The 20,212-nt window shown below is 44.5% G+C and overlaps 1 protein-coding gene across 1 annotated transcript in view; it reads left to right on the forward strand.

The window, feature by feature from the left end:
* SYCP2L (synaptonemal complex protein 2 like) overlaps window positions 1-20,212 on the forward strand; it is a 1,791,741-nt gene that overhangs the window by 541,473 nt on the left and 1,230,056 nt on the right. The window contains exons 12-14 of the mRNA XM_086966882.1: window positions 86-178; window positions 3,326-3,386; window positions 19,438-19,583. Coding sequence (XP_086823008.1) covers window positions 86-178; window positions 3,326-3,386; window positions 19,438-19,583 — 300 coding nt within the window. The remainder of the gene's footprint in view (window positions 1-85; window positions 179-3,325; window positions 3,387-19,437; window positions 19,584-20,212) is intronic.

A 20,212-nucleotide genomic window follows, 5' to 3' on the forward strand; every position in this document is an offset into this window, starting at 1 on the left:
CTCTCTTTCTGCTTGTTGTAAATGTACATATCTGAGTTGATGATGCACCATCTTTGTATTTCTCACTTGGATTCTATTTTCACAGTTAAGAAGGCCTGTAGACGGCAACCTGGAAGAGTTCTGGGTTGATTTCAACATTGGAAGTCAAAGCATAACTTTCCTTATAGATAATGCAGCGGTAAGGGCAACTTATTTATTCCTCTAATCAATGTGGCTCTGAATGAAAAACCTGATTTTTAGGTTTAGAGCTGGGCTTGTGAAATCTCTTGTATTTAATATATCTTTAAAGGGGGTTCTTATCAGTTCCCATAGACGAATTACTGTGTTCATTTGCTTTTCTGTGGAACTTTTTTTAACTTCCCCTGGCTGCACAACTTTTTTGTTAACTTCCCCTGGCTGCACGCATCTACGGGAGACATTGTTTACCACGCATCCATTTCAACGTGGTACTATTACATTGTGGTTTTCACTACGCAGGTTGTTACACCGACTTGCACAGGAGGGAGCTGTTGACTAAGGAATAGTGTAAATTACTGTTTCCAACACCTTCCCTACTGTATGTAGACTGGAGTTGGAATAGTAATTCACACTATTCCTAAATCCAGCGCCCCTCCAACGCAAGCGTTCTGAAAACCGCGATCTATTAGACCGCATTGTAATGGCCCTCGTTGTATCGTCCTACATCCCGCATCTACAATGCTTTTACTAACGCTGTTCACACTGTTTAAGTGCCATTGACTGTCAAGGTAAGATCTCATCCCATGTTAAAGGCAGACAGCTGCTGGAATACTTGCATTCCAGCAGCTGTCTGCCTTTAACATGTAAAGCAGATGCTTTGACCTTAGAACGTTTGGCATTTCCAATTCATGCCTCAGTATCTTTCTTTGCACTTTGTAGACATTATCGAATTGATGTTTTCAACGTAATCAGTTTGGTCATTATGATCAAATTCTAAATGTTGTAATGAACATTGCACGTAAAAAGAAAAGTTACAAGAGCTTTGATATATTTTTCTACTAAGCAGGCAGTCACAAGGCAGTTAGTGCTAGGGTCATGATTTGAATGTTGCAGCAGAGGCAGTCACCCCAGGTCCAAAAGCTCTAGGCACCCTACAAAACACAGATTATTGCTATATTTTACAACTAAACAGGCAGTCACAAGTGCAGTTATCTTTCAGGCACTAGGGTCATTATTTGAATGTTGCAGCAGGTGCAGTAGCACCAGCCCCAACGTTGTCATAACTCATCTAAACACATAATACTGCTATATTTGACTGCTAAACAGGCAATCAAAATTTCAGTTATCTTTCAGTTAAAAGATCTTGATTTAAATTGTGCAGCAGGTGCAGTGGCACTGGGACCAAAAGCTTTAGGCACCCCACTAAACCCTGTTTATTGCTACAATTTAAAACTAAGCAGGCACTGACTAGTGCTGTTTCCGTGCAGTTAACAGGGTCATTTCAATGGTTCAGCAGGTGCAGTGACAGCAAAAGCAAAAGTCATAGGTGTAGTTACATTGCAGATAACAGGGTCATGATGTGAATGGTACAGTGGCACCGGGCTCCAAAGTTGTCAGAACTCCTCTAAACACCTAATATTGCTATTTCTTGCTACTATACATGCCGTCACAATTGCAGTTGCCTTGTAGTTGAAAGGGCTTGATTTAAATGGTGAAGCAGGTGCAGTGGCGCCGGACCCAAAGGTTGCCAGAATTGCTCTAAACACCTAATATTGCTATGTGTTTTACAACTAAACAGGCAGTCACAAGTGCAGGTATCTAGCAAGTGCTAGGGTCATGATTTTAATAGTGCAGTAGACAAAGTGGCCCCAGGCCCAAAAGCTCTAGGCACCCTACTAAACACAGAATATTGTTATATTTTACAAATAAACAGGCAGTCAGCCACAAGTGCAGTTATCTTTCAGGCACTAGAGTCCTGATTTGAATGTTGGAGCAGTAGCACCATCCCCAGCGTTTTCAGAACGACTCTAAACACATACTATTGCTATAATTGACTGCTAAAAAGGCAGTCAAAATTGCAGTTACCTTACAGTTAAAAGATCTTGATTTAAATGGTGCAGCAGGTGCAGGGGCACTGGGACCAAACGCTTTAAGCACCCCACTAAACCAGGATTATTGCTACAATTTAAAACTAAGCAGGCAGTCACAAGTACCATTACCTTGCAGTCAGCAAAGTCATGATTTTAATGGGTGGCAGGTGCAGTGGTACGAGGACCAGAAGCTCCAGGCACCCCACTAAACACCAATTATTGCTACATTTTGCTACCAAACAGCCAGTCATAGTGTAGTTATCTTTCAGAAAACAGGGTCATAATTTGAATGGTGCAGCAGGTGCGAGTGCACCAGGCCCAAAAATTGTCAGAAGTCCTCCGAACACATAATATTGCTATATTTAACTTACTAAACAGGCGGTCACAAGTCCAGTTACCTTGCAGACAACAGGGTCATGATTTGAGAAGGTGCAGCAGGTGCAATGGCACTGGGCCTAAAATTTGTCATGCCCGTCTCCAAACACCTAATATTGCTATATGTTACTACTATACAAGCACACACAATTGCAGTTATCTTATAGCTACATGGGGCTTGATTTGAATGGTGCAGCAGGTGCAGTAGCATCGGAGCCAAAAGCTCTAGGGATGTCACTAAACGCAGAATATTCCTAAACTTTGCTACTAAACAGACAGTCACAAGTGCAGTTATCTAGCAGGCACCAGGGCCATGATTTCAATGATGCTCCAGGTGCAGTGGCATTGGTGCCAAAATTTGTCAGAACTACTCTAAACATCAAACATTGCCCTTTTAACCACTAAATAAGCAGTCACAAGTGTATTTACTTTGCAGGCACCAGGGCCATGATTTCAGCGGTGCAGCAAGCGCAGTGACACAGGAACCTAAAGCTCTAGGACCCCCTCTGAACCTCAAATATTGCAATATGTTACTACTAAACAGACAGCCAAAAGCATGGTTATGTTACAGGCAATAGGATCATGATTTGAATGGGGCAGCAGTGTCAGTGGTACCAGGGCCAAAGGGAGTCATAGCTCCTCTAAACACCAAATATTGCCATATTTTACTACTAAACAGGCAGTCACGAATGCAGTGATCTTGCTGGCACTATACCACTAGTAAGAGCACAATATATTGCCTTTTGTACACCATAAGTCATAACACTTTAACAGACTGTGTGTAACTTATGTTGCACAACTACTCAACAAGCTACAAATGACGACAAAAAACAGCTTATTATTAATCACAAAGGCGAAACGTAATGCATTTACCAATGCTTGTTAATTTTACATTCCCTTAGGGTACCCTTTGGGATACAGTCACATTGGCAAAGGATGAAGTCAATATTTACAGCTTGAAAGGTAAAACTGCATTACATATTGTTTATCTGCACTAAGGTAGTAGCAAATTTTGGACTTGAAAGAAGGATTAAAAGGTAGGAGGAAGTCTTATTTAAATTATTTTTGCCAGTGTTTCTTTCACTTACATGGACTGATACCCATATCTTTTAGCTAGTCTCCAGCTTTCGAGCACATGATTCAAACTTATATGGCCCCCATAAGGCATTTTCAGGGACATGCATCAACCATTTTTGCGAGCGCAAACGGTGCGATTCGCAAAAATCTGCCGTTTGGGCCAGCAAAAAGGCCATTTGCGATGCATCAAGGTCCAAGTCACTAGGTATTTGAGAATTCGCAATTAATTGCGATTTCTCAACTTGCAATTGCATTTAAGGAATCTCAATTTGCGATTCCTTAAATGCAATGCAAGAACCAATTTAAAATAGCGATTTCGCTACCAGGAGGCGCAAATTATCATGAAGTTGAACTTGATGGTAATTTGCCAAAACTTTGAAAAATGCACTAAAGTACATTTTTCAAAGTTGTGGGTTTAACACACATATGCCCTTACGGCATGTGTGCGCGCAACATGTGTGCACAGAGCAATTTCAGGGGTGCAACAGGGTGTTCTTTGGACACCCTTGCACCCTTGAAATTCCATGCACAATTTGCGAATACCTATTGGTTCTCGCAAATTGCGCATGCAATCTCCCATTCATTCCTATGGGCCTGTAGGCCCATAGGAATGAATGTGAAGGCATTCCTTAATTGTGACTCGCAATTAAAGAATTTTTAGGAATCGCTATTTTAATAGCGATTCCTACATGCATAGGCTGAGAGTCCTTAATTGCGATTCCTTAACAATCGCAATTAAGGACTCACAAAAGCTTTCCTTGATGCATGTGACTGGGAGTATTTCTTCAAGAGGTTATTTATCTATGACAACCCATCAGTCACTTTTATCGTTCAAATTGGTGTATATAATTTTGTTTAACAATTCGCCCCACCCCACAACTATGTTGAACTGGGATTGCACCCTGAGTAGCTATTCCACTGATCACCAACATGTGCAAATGTTTCTTTCAGGGCTCTTGATAGCTTGTTTTGAAATCCTTCCTTAACCTATATTGTCACATTTTGATGTAGAAGAGTGCTGGTATTTCGTCCTTTTCTGTTTCAGTATTTCATTATCAAACTTAGAATATTTTAATCATAGTTACAAAGGGCAACTTGAATCGATAACTTCAATTAATCATTTGGGTTGCTTTATTAGCAGAAAAAATATCCACCACCATTCTAGTTGAAGAGGTAATTTTTGCAGACCCCCTCCATAAATCCCCTTGCACATTTCAAATTTTAGCTGTAACAACCTATAACACATTTCACCATTGTCTTGATGTTTGCTGATATATTCAGACATAAATATATTGTCTAATATTCCATATCAATATTATGTACCTGGTAACGTCAATATGTTAAACATGAGCAAAAGCAGAGTGTGAAGAAAGAAAGTGTAGGCATCTTATTTCACCCAATAAGCATTCAAGAATGGCAAAAGTGTTCCTGTGCCATGGACCGGGAAAGAAGGGTGCGCAGCAGAGGTGGCGAGCTGTAACTTGCCCTGTCTGAAGCCCGTGAACTTGACCAAACAGTGCTCGCAGGGAGCCACAGAATCAGCTAAGGTACGGGAGCTGCTGCTGAGCTGAAGCGCGGTGGAGCAGAGTTGGAAAGCAGTTCCTGAGGCGGTAAGGGCTGGCGGCCTTATCAAGCGGGGACCCGAGGAGCGGGTGAGGCCTCATCGGACTGCAGCCTGGGCCCAAATATTGCAAAAACTTGTGTGCGCAGCGTGAGGATGGAGCCCAGGCCTGCCGAGATATTGCGGAGATGCCGGGCTGGATGAGCGGGTGACGCAACGGCTCTGGTGTCGCTTTACTGGCCCCAGGAACCGCGTGGCAGCTCCCGGTTAAATTGAGGCAGCAAGAGGGCTCCAAGTAAGTTCTGGGAGCAGGGATCAGGGAAGGCCCCACTGACACCAGATTACTATCTGCACGGGAGAAGGAGTCTTCTGGGCCTATCATAAACCCGACACAGCACAGACACAGGGCCTGAAGTGAGGTGGCTCAGTGGAACCCTGAGGGAACCCCGGAGAGAAAGTAGGTGACTGGGCAGCGCACTGTAACAACCTGCCCAAGCGGGCCTGAGGAGCTGGAAGGGACAGTGAAGGGGGAGCCTAGAGTGCACTCGGTGGGTGTCGGAGGTCCCCACAGAAACGGGACACCCGCACCGGAGGTCCCCCCCACACTACGTGCATTGAGACAACGGCCATTGGCATGGGCCGCAACAGACAGCAAACTCAGGGCCATTCAAACCACATCGACAAGTATATGGTGGCCATGGGAATGGAGGACGGAAGCCAATGAGGGTGCAAACAGGGCAAAAGAGTGGAGGATGGACCCGACCCATCGCTCCGACATCATGGCGGCCATCAGAGAGCTTCGCGGAACCCTGGAACCTAAGCTGGACTCGGGAACGGAGGAGGTCAATTTACTGCGCACAGACTTTCGGAAAATGTCGGACAAATTGGCGGAGGCGGAGAGTGGAATTGACAGCCTCCAATCCAAAGCAAAGAGACTTGAAGAACATGTGGCTGCACTAACGAAAATCAAACCAACATCTACGCCCGGCTGGAGGACCAGGAAGGACGGGCAAGGCGCAATAACAACCGCATTGTGGGGTACCCGGAAGGAATGGAGGAGCCGTCCACCGACTGGTTCGTGGAGAACTTGATACTTAACCATCTTAAGCCAAAGTGCCTGTCCAACTTCTTTTCGATACAAAGAGCTCAACGCGCTCTCGGAGGCTGACCTAAGCCTGGGGCCCTTCAGCGCACCATCATAGCCGGGATCCTGAACCTACAGGGATCACGATGCCATCCTGCAGCGTCGCAGGTGTCTGGTGATCTTTGACTGGAGAACGCCACAATTAGCTTTTTTCCTGACTTCACCCTTCACGTCCAGACCCAACGGAGGTCCTTTGAAGGGGTCAAGAGCCCTCCGAGAGCAAGGGGTGAAATCTATGATGCTTTTTCTGGCGCGACTCAAAATCCTGGATGGAACCAAGGCAAACTTCTTTGACGCCCCTGAAGAGGCTAGCGACAGGCTGGAGGACTGTGGGCAAAAAATGTGGCCCACGCAGATCTGAATACAGTCAACTAGGACGCGATGAGCTGAATAAAGAGAGACTGACGTCGGAGGAATGGGAGCGTGAACTAGGTACCCTCAAGTGACTATGGAGGCCGCAGCTGACTGAGGTGATTTCTGCCCTGACTGATGGGGGACTGGCATTGACTTTGGGGCCCTGTGTCTAAATTGAAAATTTGAAGGGTATTTCGGGACACTACACCGTATGGTTGTTGATACATGTGGATTTGGTAGTTAGATGCAATGTTCCTCATGAGGCCTAAGCAATGGCCATGAGTGTTGAGGGGAGGGGCAGGCTCTGGGAGTTGGAGAAGGCCACCTTTGAAATGTCTATTTATTGGGTGTGACGTCCGTTAGCTATGTATGATTTTTCTTCTGACTGCAGGCTTACGTTCCCTTTACAAGTTGATTTGGGGCTGATGGGGCGACAGGCACTCTGCAAGTTTGGAAGGTGGGAGGTTGGAGACCCACTTAACAGGAAGGCAGGGAGGGTGGAGTGGGCAGGGGGGAGGGGGTTGGCTGTAAGTCAATGTTTTCTTCTGCTCATTGTAAATCTTGTTCTTATGCATGTGGAAATGGCTCTAATCGGATACAGTGGGACTTGGATGATCCAAGGGAGTGGAGGCCAAGTGCAACAAATGGGTGAACAGGCCCAAGTTAAGATATGGACGTGGAACATAAACGGGCGGGGCAACAAAATTAAGGTGACATTAGTGCTGCAGCATCTGAAAAGACAATCCCTTGATGTGGTCCTCCTCCAGGAGACATACTTGCGTGGTAATAGGTGTAAGGCTCTGGATCATTTCGACTATAAGATGGTGGCCCACTCGAGTTTCACGTCCGGTTCCAGGGGAGTGGGGATTTTGATGCGTTACATCCTGCCTGTGGTAATCACGAGTACATGGACAGAGGACTCTGGATGCATGGTTGATGTGGTGGGTAGATGGGAGGGATGAACAATAGTTCTGTGCTCCTGCTACATCCCGTCAGGTTTACACTCCACGACCTAAGTAGGATTGGGGTCCTTCCTGGCAGACCTATCCCGGGGGATCCTCATGTTCGGTGGCGACACCAATGCTGTAATGGACGCTGACTTGGACAGATCGAGTAAGGGACAAGGATATAAGGGGGAAGGTGGACTTCAAGGCTTTGTTTCACCCCTGGGGCTGGGGGACCTCTGGCGCGCACATGACCCCACTCACAGACACTACACATTCTATTCGGCTCAACATGGGTCCTTCTCTAGACTGGACCACCTGTTCACTCATATCGATTAAATGGGCGACTTTGCAGATCCCAATATCAAGCTCGGGGAATCTCTGACCACTTCCCGGTCAGCATCATCCTTAGAGGTGCGGCGGTAACTAGGGTTTCTTTCCCCAAGGATAGACCCTTGGCTCCTAAAAGACGACATCATAAGTGACAAAGTCCAGGAGGGTTCCATGTTATATTTTGCAGAAAATTGGGGTACAGTCAAATCCCAACTCACAATGTGGGAAGCATGTAAGATGGTCCTGAGAGGTCGGGCCCAAGCACTGATTGGGCCCAGAAACAAGGAGTCCCTTCAAATAAGACAGTTAGAAAGTGAGATAGAGTCGCCTGAATGCGATTTCGGTGGGAAACCCTTACTTGACCACAGCCATGAGTTGGCCCTAAAACAAAAGGAACTCCGAGCACTAGCAGAGAATGAGGCAGGTGCCTATTCCCTAGCCACGCAACGTTGGATATATGATGTGGGAGATAAGGGTCTGAAACTACTGGCGTGGCCTGAACATCAGGACAGGGAGTGCTCATGGTTGGCTGAGGTGCGAGATAAGGTGGGATTGTTGGCCTCTACTGGCACAGAAATAGCGAAGACTTTTGCGTCCTACTATGAAAAGGTTTACACTCCGGTATGCACCAGGACAGAACAGGACTGTGCGGACTTTCTGCAGGACTTGGCGCTGCCCACACTGTCCCAGGAACAAAGAGACCGACTAGAGGCTGAGTTCACGGGGCTGGGGATGGGAGAAGCCCTTGACTCTCTTCAAGCCGGAAAGGCGCACGGACCCAACGGGCTCCCGGTAGAAATATACAAGCGGCAGGCGAACGTCCTCATTGAACGCATAATGCAGATGTATCTAGAGGCGCAAGAGGTGGGGCAACTTCCGCCGGATCAGAGAGAGGCCACGATTGTGGTGATCCACAAAGCAGGGAAGCCGGCTGATCAATGTTCTTCTTATCGACCAATTTTGCTTATAAATATGGAGCCAAGTTCTTGGCCAAGGACCTGGCTGCTCTCCGTTCTGCCGGATCTGGTACATGTCTACCAGTCAGCATTCATGTAGCGCAGGAGTACCCATCATAATCTGCGATGCTTGTATGGGGTCCTATACATCAAAGAAGATGTGGGCAACACTCAGACAGCATTGATGGCACTGGACGCCACAATGGCCTTCAACAGTATTTAATTACCTTATCTATTCATGGTGCTCCAGCGACTGGGCTTTGGCCCGGCGTTTTGCTGTTGGGTACAACTGTTATACGAACAGCCAGTATCGAGGGTGAGAGTTAATGGTGGTGAGTCCTGAGTTTTAACTCTGCGAAGAGGTACCAGACAGGGGTGCCCTCTGTCTCCCCCCCCCCCCTACTTTTCACCCTAGCCCTAGACTTGCTCACTGGATTTGGAGGGAGAGGTTATTCTGGGGCCTGGCTCTAAATGATGAGTGGAAGGAGAGTATCTCCTTATACGCAGATGATATTGTATTATATATGGCTAGACCTTACCACTCAATAACGCAGGCACGCCACATTTTTTAATTGTTCAGCAGCTACTCTGACTATACCATCAATTGGGCAAAGTCATTGATCTACCCACTCTCCGGCCCCCTTCTGTGGGTTCCGACGAGGTGCCCAGCCTCGATTGCGGTGCACGGGTTCAAGTACTTGGGGGATATATTACAGGAGCTGGAGCAGAGTTCCTTGCCAGAAACCTGGAGCCCCAACTGACATGTCTGGGAACAGATGTGAGTCACTGGAGTTCATTGCCTCTCTCCCTTATGGGACGAGCCGCAATGTTTGCGGCTTTTATACATTCTACAAAATACACTATATCTGGTTCCCAATGGGGTGTTCACACGCATATCCCAGGCATTGCGGACACTGCTTTGGGAGGGTGGAAACCTGAGAACAGCACTGCGTAAGCTTACAAGAGGGGTTTATGACGAGGCTGGCCTTCCCGGACATACAACTGTACTACTGGGCCTCACAGCTGCAGGTGGTCAACGACTGGGTGTACGCAGCAGAGTCTGAGCCGGCTTATAGAGTGGACAGGTAGGTCATGACAGGTGGAAACTACGAGCCACTCTTGGACACTCGTAGGCCTCGAAAGGACCTGCCACTACACACTGGGTTGTGATCCAGTGCTGGAGGGAGGCATATAAATTCTTGGGGTGGACGGGTTCCCTGACAGGCAGAACTCCACTGTGGGTTGGGGATCAGCTAGCAGAAGTGTCTCGATTGACCGGCTTTAGGGGATGGAAACTAATAGGCATTAAAAATTTCGGCAACGTGTGGAAATGGGACGCCCCCGCTCCGTTGAATATCTCAAAAAAGAATACGACCTCTGACTCGCAACACTACCACTACGTACGCCTTTCTCATGCTCTAGCTCGCACACACGAGGTGATGCATCAATCCCCGGAGTATTCCCCCATGGAGGACAGACTTCTCCTCGATCCCATATTAGAGAAAACCACTTCCACAATTTATCGCAAAGTTTTATAAACAACATGCCTGATCCTCTGGAGCCACTGCGGGAGATATGGGCGGGGGACATAGGTGCTCTAGCAGATCATGATTGGCAGGACGCATTGCAGAGCCCCCGAGCAATAGCAATTCATGCTAGGTTCCGATTGGTGCAGTTAAAAATTATGCATACAGTATACTACCCGCACATCCACCTATTTGCATGGGGAAGAAGTCAATTGCCCCTTTGTGCGAGTGGATGTTGGGGAGAAGGCACCTTCTTCCACATATTATGGGAATGCCCTGAGATAGTGCCCCTCTGGACTAAAGTGGCAGATACAATTGCAGCGGTAGTGGGTTCACCAGTCCAGCTAGAGCCCAGGTGGCTACTACTAATGATCAAAGGATCCACAGACTGGTCCAGATATAACAAGATCTAGTTAGCAATGGCAGCCAGGGTAGCAAAACGTAACATAGCCTGTAGCTGGGGAGCGCAGGCGCCCCCGCAGTTGGACCAGTGACTGCGGGATCTAGATTGGTGCCAGAGAGCCAAAGAAACCATTTATAAGTCATGGGGTTGTTTATAGAAATGGAGGAAGGTTTGGGGGCCTTGGCAGAAATACAGGGCGCTGAGGGGTGGATCCGGGTTTGGTACATAAGTGCAAACTGTTCCACCTGCGTCAATGAATGCCTTGTATTGTATTGTGAATTGGTATTCCTACTCATGCTATGTGAACAATGTCCTATACTGGATAATTTGATGAGCACAGTTAATAAAAAGGTTTACAACAAACAAAAAAAGAAGGGCAAAACTGCAAATAGTAAGCAGGGAGTAAAAGTCCATGGGTCGCACACTGCTCCACCCACCAGCGGGTTTACCCCTGAGCATCATGGTAAATGCAGTTCTTTGAAGCGTGTGCGCTTTTGGTAGAATCCCAAGTGTAAATGCAAAGTTGCAGGCCAACTCTGGACACCGGTGTTTCAGGATTGTTATCCTTCATCAGCAGAGTTTAGGCAGTTCTTCGGGGTTTGCTGTGTAGGCTGCCAAGTTTTATCGATTCTGGTACCTCTCACGGCGCGCAGGTGCGTAACCTGAGCTCGTCAGCTCGTGTGGTTCGAGGGAGCCATATTAAGTAAAAGTCCATAGGTCGCACACTGCTCCACCCACCAGCGGGTATACCCCCGAGCATCATGGTAAATGCAGTTCTTTGAAGCGTGTGCGCTTTTCGTAGAATCCCAAGTGTAAATGCAAATTTGCAGGCCAACTCTGGACACTTTGCCCAAGTAAGATATAATATGGCAATAGACCTCACAACTGGGATACCTATAAATTGTGTAATAAGACAAAGTTGTACAATTGCACCATCACTTTTTAGTCTATATATTAATGGTGCAATTGAGCCCCAAATAGGCAGATGTTAGTTTCCCCCTCCTTATGTTTGCCAATGGCATGCTCTTTATAGCCAGAACACCGACTGGTCTTCTATCTGTGGTCCTTTATTTTGCAACATTTTGTACATCAAGAGGTCTAGAAATAAATTCCACGAAGTCCAAATTTATGGCAATGAATCCCCATTGGTAAGATGATGATAGAGGAGATTCGGTTGGAACAAGTAAAAAGTTTTCACCACTTGGGATTAAGTCTGGTGGACAATCTGACTTGGGCTGCACAAATCTGAAAAAGTAGAGCAATTCTTCCTGAAAGGACATTGGCAATTGGGAAGAAATATAAGGATACTTCTGGGGGTTCTGTGGCTCCAGTTCTTAAAGTATATAGATCTACTGATATGGCAGCAGCCACTTAAGGTGCTGAAGTTTGGGGCTACGCTAAAGCATCTCTGCTTACACAGATCAAAAAGAAGTTCATCAGGATCATATTTAACCTACCCCTGAGCACCCCCTTATGCCTCAAAGATTTGATTTAGCGCTAAATTAAAATTCATTTGGTAGCAACCTGAAAACCATTATTGTCTTGGTTGTGCCTTTTGACAACCTTGGATTTGGCACCCTATAGAAGGGCTTTGCTGGAGCTGATAAGACTTGGTAGACATGTGCGCCCAATTGGCTTAGGCAAATCAACACTTGTGTGAAATGATTATATTTGAAGAGGATTGTAACTCCGCAGCTGAAATGAGTAAAGGTGTCACTCTAAAATAAGCTTATTAAGAGTGCATCTTGATGCCAATCTGGAAACAAGTAATAACATAAGAAGTATCACCAAAAATGTTTTAAATTACAAATGTTTCTCTAGGTTCTAGCCATATTCGAATATATTTTGCCAGTTTCAGGCTAAATGTTTATATGTAAAGTTTAGAATTGGTATTTTGCTAATGAGAGTTTTTGTATCAAAATGGAACAAAGGGGGCTTCTCACCATCTTACTGTCCACACGGCCCATTGCTCCAGGAGGCGATGGAACACTACTTGTTTTGCCCTCGGTCCACACACTGCCTCATGGGAGGTAAATTATTGCAGCATGTAAGCTTATTGGTGCTGTTCACTATTTAGAAGTCGCAGATTGTGTTTGTGGTCTCCCGGTTTTTGTCTTTGGCTTGGAGGATTAGTTCTAAACAAGTCTCCACTTCGGCCACTTAAAATGATGTACACGCTTTGTGGGGCAGAATAGATGCTTTTTTAAAATCTTGACTATGCACTTAGGTTTTAACAATTATTTGGTATTCTAAATCAACAGTTTTTAGTATACTCATGTATTGTTTTGCGCAATATGAAAGTCTTTTCAGGAGCTGCCCTTGCACTTTATATTTGATGCTGCTGAAACCAAATTGTATTTACACTTAATTCTGATGACTTTGGCTGGTATCATTATGATTTTTATGTTCATATTGCACTCTATGAAAAATAATGTATCCTATAAATTTTACTTATGAGTAGGTCTTGCACTCCTTATCTGGCTTGAGATACTCAGCAATTTGCGTATGTAGTCGCTTACTGGGATCTCAATGTTATGAGTGTATACTTTTTGCGTCACACACTGTTTTAATTATGTTTATGTATTGTTTTCAGATGCAATAAAGTATTTACCACTATAATGCAAAGTACATTTTTTCTTGTCACTGTGTAGCATTAATATGGGATTGCATTTCTGTTGTAATATACTTTCCTGAATTCATACTCTGTTAATTATAAGGGATGGTTATTTTTATTATAAATATTGTACTTCAAGTATATGACAGCTCTCTTCAGGCATAGCACTTTTTCTATTCTTTCCTCCTTTTAATTTTTGCTGCATATGCTTACAATAAAAAATAGTCAAACCAACGAAATAGTGAGCCTTTCTGAAAGGAAGAGCATGCATTTAGAATCCGACTAGGTTCTTTAGAAAGCCCGCACTCACCAACCTAGTTGGTGACCTGCTTCATCATTGGAAAACAACACTGGGTGTGGGCTTCCCACAGTAAAGCCAAGCCACTAAATAACTAAACAAATACACAAGTGCCAATACTGTTATCTCTGAATAAACCTGCTAAAGTTCTCAACAAAAAGAATGAAACTTAGTGTGAGTACACGACTTTAAAATCAGTCTGAAATCAATCCTTTTTTATTTTTATCTATTTTCACGATATTTGTTAGTTAAATTTCACCAAATTTCACAATTCACATAAAACAAGTAATACAAAAAACAATTTCATAGTAAAACACATCTACTTTCATGCCTCGTTGATCAACATTAAACATTCCATTCATACACTCTCATACACATCCATTAAACATGCTTTATTTACAATTGTTTATATACAATGGCACATAATAAGAACACCATAGGCAGTAATTTGTTTGATTTTGAAAATTCTGTCGCATATATAGCTATTTTTGAGGAATCTTATGGTGTGACAAAGCGGTCTACGCGTTTCGAACCCCTATTGAGTATGGAGTTCTCATCAGGACCTCATAGCTTACGGCTGGAATGTGCCATAATTTGTGAAATGCCCGGCGAAAACAAATCGCTTCGGGGTATTAGTGTGATGCACAGGAAATTTTAAGTGCAGCGTCTTCCTTCGAATATGCACCCAAGCCTTACTACAGGTTCCAAGAGCTAGAAAGACCAGGCAAGGTGGAAGGGCACTATCCATAGCCGGACCAAGGTTGTGGAATAGCCTCCCTCTCTCTTTGAGACTTTGCCAGGACTATCTCCCATTCAGAAAACTGTTAAAAACCTTCCTATTTTCCAATTAGTGATTCTGTGTACTTACTGCCACAAGCTGTAAAGGTGTTCAAGGCGCGGAGATACTCCTTCGGGAGGTGATCCTAGCGCGGTATAAACCCGTAAATAAATAAATAAATAAATAAAGCATGTTTAATGGATGTGTGTGAGTGTATGAATGGAATGTTTAATGTTGATCAACGAGGTATGAAAGTAGAAGTGTTTTACTATGAAATTGTTTTTTGTATTACTTGTTTTATGTGTATTGTGAAATTTGGTTAAATTTAACCAACAAATATTGTGAAAATAGATAAAAATAAAAAGGAATTGATTTCAGACTGATTTTCAAGTCGTGTACTCACACTAAGTTTCATTCTTTTTGTTGAGAACTTTAGCAGGTTGATTCAGAGATAACAGCATTGGCACTTGTCTAGTTGTTTACTGCTTCATCATTGGGCCCCACCAGGAGAGGCCGAATGCCACCCTGGTGTGCTTAAACACCAGAATTACTGCGGAGCGGGATTGTGTTGATTGTGACAAGTGAAAGTGGATTAAAAATGTCTAGATTGTGTTCAAATTTTTTTTTATTAGTTAGCCAATCAGACCTAAATAAAAACAGAATGTGAAATGTGTAAACTGAATAAATTGTTCAGCTATATCCCATGGTGCATGGTCAACATGTTTCTGTCTATGTGTGCGATAATTAATCAGGCATTCTTCAGGTCCAGAAAAAGTGAACCTCGGCGGTATGGGTGCGCTAAGGCCCACCCTCACCAGAGGTTATAAATGTGAAAAGTTGAAACTTGATAGTCTAGTATTCCTCGTGTTGAGAGGAACCGAGTTTACACTAAAAAATATACTGTGGACAATGACAAACATACAAACAAAAGAAAAAATATTCAAAGGTTTGTTTCGATGCAATACTCATGCATTTGTAATAGCAGAATTTACATACACTTGTGCTCTTCAAAGTGCTCTTGAACAGTAATAATAATAATCCACATTTGTAAAGCGCGAACAATCACCCGTAAGGGTCTCTAGGCGCTGGGGGCCGTCGGGAAGATTAAGCAAGCTATTGCCCAGAGTCACATGGTGCTGGGCTAATCTGCCGCCGGCGCTGGGGATCGAACAGTGATCCCCTGATTCCAATGGCAGTCGCCCTGGCCCCTGGCCGTGGTGCCATATCTCTCCCCTAATATAAATAGGGTATATTTTTGGGAATAGTTATGTGCACCTATCCTGAATAAGGTTGTATAATATAGTGTAGGTACCTTATTACGAGCTTTATAGCCCTGTATGCCCATTGCAGCATCTAGCAATAACAGGAAATCTGGGGAGAAAACGCTATCGATATCAAAGTGACATGCCGGTGCTGCTGGGAATTTCCAATAGTCCTCACCTCAATGCTCCAAAATCAGATCACTTGTGGCCCACTATACTCGTTCAGGTCCAACTCAGTTGTCCAACTTGATCCTTGTTCATATTTATTCTCCCCTCTAAGCTTCTGTCATTTGTGTAAAGCTGAAGTTCCCCTATGAATGAATGAAAAAAAGCATTTCTATAGTGCATGGAACTCAAAAAAGTGTCCTGGCACTTTTCGGTATGCCATAGATCGTTGAGCATACGCCCGGCTAAAGTTTGAATAAAAATGTTTTCAGCTCCTTTTTAAATTTAGCTTCTTCAGTGATCCAGCAGTTTATTCCACAGACTAGGACTAGCTGCTTTGACAGAGAGAAGACGGATCTCTCTTCCACTGTTTCTGAAAGCGAGGAGGCACACTAAGACCCGCAGAGCTCCAGCTCAAGTGTCTCCCTGGACAGTAAGCCACAACACGTTCATTTACTAATGATTACCCTTGCCCTTATGGGCAAATAGGGTTGTCTTTGTATCACTGACCCATGTGACAGATCCTCATCAGGTTTGCCTGTAGTGCCCCAGATTGAACCATGACTCTAAGGGCTGCAGTGACTGTGCGTCGATGAAAACTAGGCCATACGGGGCTGTGGCACCCACCATTGTCTGAGTCAGCGAGCCTCTCAGTCCAGTAGATTGCCCTTAGTGGCACACAGCCACCTAATTGGAGGCAGGGTCTGCCGACTTGGCTGGCTTGCTGTTTGGTACTGCAGAAGGGGGTAAACTTTGCACTTCATTGCCACTCTGCTGCACCTTCCACCGTCCCTGGAGTGACTGATGGAGGACCATCTGTCGGTCTTATGTCAGAAAGAGCAAGCCATTTTGACCAAAGAGGATACTAAAATTCGATTAATTTATAAGTAGGTTGTAGTTGTCATGGTTGCTATCTGCTACTTTCTGTTGCTGAAGGATGGAGGACTTTATCCTATTTTGGATATGTACCATCGCCTACCAACTTGCTTTTCAAGGAAAACTTGTAGATGCTCACACTATTGGCTGCCTGTAACCCTGGGGACGGGATAGTGATGTTCAACCTGTAAGAATCCTATTTCCACGTATCTGTCCTGAAGACCCATTCGCACTATCTCCAGTTCATTTTGGACCAGTAGCAATTTAATTTCTCTGTGCTCCCCTTTTTGTTTCACCAGTGCCCCTCAGAGGTTGGGGGTCCCAGTCTTCCCCTATCCGTATGAAAGACTGACGGTATTTGCCCCAGGCAGTTGTCAACCACCTCCACACTACAGCAAACCTCCTGTACTTGGGTTTACTATTAAAGTGCTGGTCACACTTGACCCCCTTCTCGGAGACTGCGATAGATCTGCAGTGGTGGTTACTGGACTGTAACTGGGTCAACTGCTGACCCTCTCGCTACGACACCCAGAATTGACAATGAAGACCAGACCAATGTGTCACCTCTGAGTTGGGATGGCCACTCTGGTAGAGGTGCAGATCCAATGCCTCTAGTCTCTAAATATAGGTCTGGCTTCATAGCAGTCTTCTGGAGCTGATAGCCATTCACTTGGCTTTGAAAGCCTTTTGCCCATCAAAGGGAGGCTGGTGTAGATGTTTTTGGACAATACCACAACCATGTGGTATTACCACAAGCAGGTAATTATGGGGTCCTCGTCTCTGCACTAGAAGGCACTAGCTTTCTAGGAATGGGTTGACCATCAAGGCATCTTCCTAGTGGTGAACCACTTGGCAGGATTTATGAGTGCCAGGGTGGAAGAGCTCTGCTGTTGACCCCTAGTGGATTTCAAGTGGTAGTTACAACTGGTGGTGGTGCAAGGTCTCTTCCACGAATGAGGAGGATCTTGACTTGATCTATTCGCCACAGCCAAGAATGTGCAATGGAAGAAGATCTGTGCTATAAGGCTGTAAGAAATTGGGTTAGTGGTTAAGGAGGGTGAAACCTTTTCAATCAGCAACCACAGTCCTTGACAGGGAAAATTCACAAGCCAACCCCCAAATTAACCTGTGCTCAATGAGGTGAATGAATAAGGTGATTTTATAAAGGGCGCATTATCCAGAGGTGTCTTAGCGCTAGGCGGATCAAGGACTGAGGACATGGCAGCAAGCTGTGAAAGGTCTACGTCACTTAGTTGTTACCAGCAGAAGAGAGTCCGGTTTTAACTGCTTTCTCAACCCTCTGTTAGCTTGGCACAGAGCAGTATGGCTTAGCATAAGATGCAATGTGTGAAGTGTTTATGAAATGCTTCAAACCGTAATAAAGTGAAAACACAACACAAGAAAAATATATGCCAATTTGGAGAAATAGAGCAAAATTTGATAATTTAAGACACAAATGAAAAAAATCTAATCAGTAGAACTGGAGACATGCAGTTTTAAAGGTTTAATTGAAAACCGTGCCAAAAAGCCCAAAGCACCATTCATGGCTATCTGGTCATGCAAGACCGAGAGAAAGCCACAAGTCTAGGCTGATCCCAATGGAGCACAGGTCAGATACAGGGACCAGGTTAGTGAAGCTCAAAAGTTACCTTCTCAGTCCAGCTCAGAGTCCCATATGCGGAGGAGGGAGCTGTGAGAAGCAGGTCAGTGTCACAGTTGGTCGTCTATGTAGAGCAAAGAGCAGGCCTACCACAATGGACGGTCTTCACTGTAGCGTGAAGATCCTGTTGTCATCACAGGTGGTCTGGCCAGAGCATTGCGATGGTGCCATCTGTGAGCGGTAGTTGCTGTAGCACAAAAGGTTGGCCTTGTGAAAATTTGCCTTTCTCATTGCTACTGCACTGGTATCTATTCAAAAGGTGAGGAATCTACAGTTAGAATGGTGTACCACAAAGAGCGTTACCGAAGGTATTCTTCCAATGGAGACTATCTAATTGCAAATTCCTCACTGGCACCTTCCCTGTTCTCTGGATCTACCCATTAATAAGCTAGCAAGTCTGGAAATCTGCATACTGGTCAAAACCAGTTCCCTGTTGGGGCTCTGCATCTGAGGGCGTGGACAGCTTCAAAAGCAACTGACATCAGCAAGCAGGATTGGCACTCATATAAGCCCCTCCCATCAATTCTGGAGCTGTGCAGTGCCACCAATTGGTGCACAGAGGAACTGCTCTAAAGTTTCTGGATCCAGCTTGGTGAATAGCCGAACTGTGAGGAGTCTGCAGTTAGATACTTTCTAACCAAAAGTGCATTATCAACTCTAAATAAGTTGCTCATCTCCTCCTGGTTTTGTCTCTGCTTTCCGTCTTTCAATAAATATCCACTAATTCAATAACTGCTGTGAAAGGCAGTGAGGCGAAATGGCCTCTTTGCGAACAGAAAAAGACCTTAAAGCACACCTGTGACTGGTATGCAGCTGGTTAATTGTAAAATCTGAATGCTGGTATGTCAACACTACTTAAGAGTACATGGTAAGTTGCTGCATGAACAGTATGCAGCCTGTCTGTGACTGTCAGCCAAAACACCCCCTTGCTTAGCACATGGTAAGTCTTGCTAAGTGACAAGTACTGTATTATGGTTTAGGAGGATCATGTGGAATATTTGAGCAGATTGGATATTACTATTGCATGGTATAGCAAATTTATCAGTGCTCTTTCTTTTTTCAGAGGTTGACGACCAAAAAGTTCTGATTTTCAACCTGAAGAATGCCCAGCATATCCACAGCAAACCAGTGACCAAAGTCAAAATATTGTTCGAAGTCCAATTCGATATTGAAGTTGCTCTTGTCCTGGTCTTTGGATATCAACAAATGGCAAGTGTTTCATTTTACCAACACATCTTTAGTTAGCCAAGTTGTTACATTTTGATTTGGTATGGGAATTTAGGTACATGGGACTATTAAGCAATTGCATCATTGACCGGAAGGACATGCCATACAAGCATTGCTTTATAAAGGAAGTCTATTTCATTCAACCATCGGCATTCGTAGCAAACACACACACTTTAGTAATTTCACTGTGGGTTTACACAACTTTTGTTATAAATCTCCCCAGTTCAAGGTGTCTCCTGCCTGTTATCAATATGGCAAGGTATTCTCCTTTCACTAATTATATTGCAAAGGAGACAGAGTTTCAGTACGACTCCCGGATTGTGAAGTTAAACATAGTGATTGCATTGTTTTAAAAATAGTTCATTGTCTTAAGGACTTTATTGCACATTTTGAAATTGAGGCATTTTTTTAAACTATAGACTCAGCCTGCCTGTAGCTTCATTGTTATTTCTAACCCGTCTCATGTTTACATTTTTCTTTGCATAATTGGTCTGTAGGTTACGCTTTCAGTCTGGCACCCAGGGAGCTTTAACCCATTACTTACTGAGATTTACAGAATTTCATTACTGAGGATATTGTAGTTAACGGGTTAAAAGTGGTCATGTTAAGCC

The sequence above is a fragment of the Lissotriton vulgaris genome, chromosome 4_1, assembly GCF_964263255.1.
Source record: "Lissotriton vulgaris chromosome 4_1, aLisVul1.2, whole genome shotgun sequence".
NCBI classification, from domain to species: Eukaryota; Metazoa; Chordata; class Amphibia; order Caudata; family Salamandridae; genus Lissotriton; species Lissotriton vulgaris.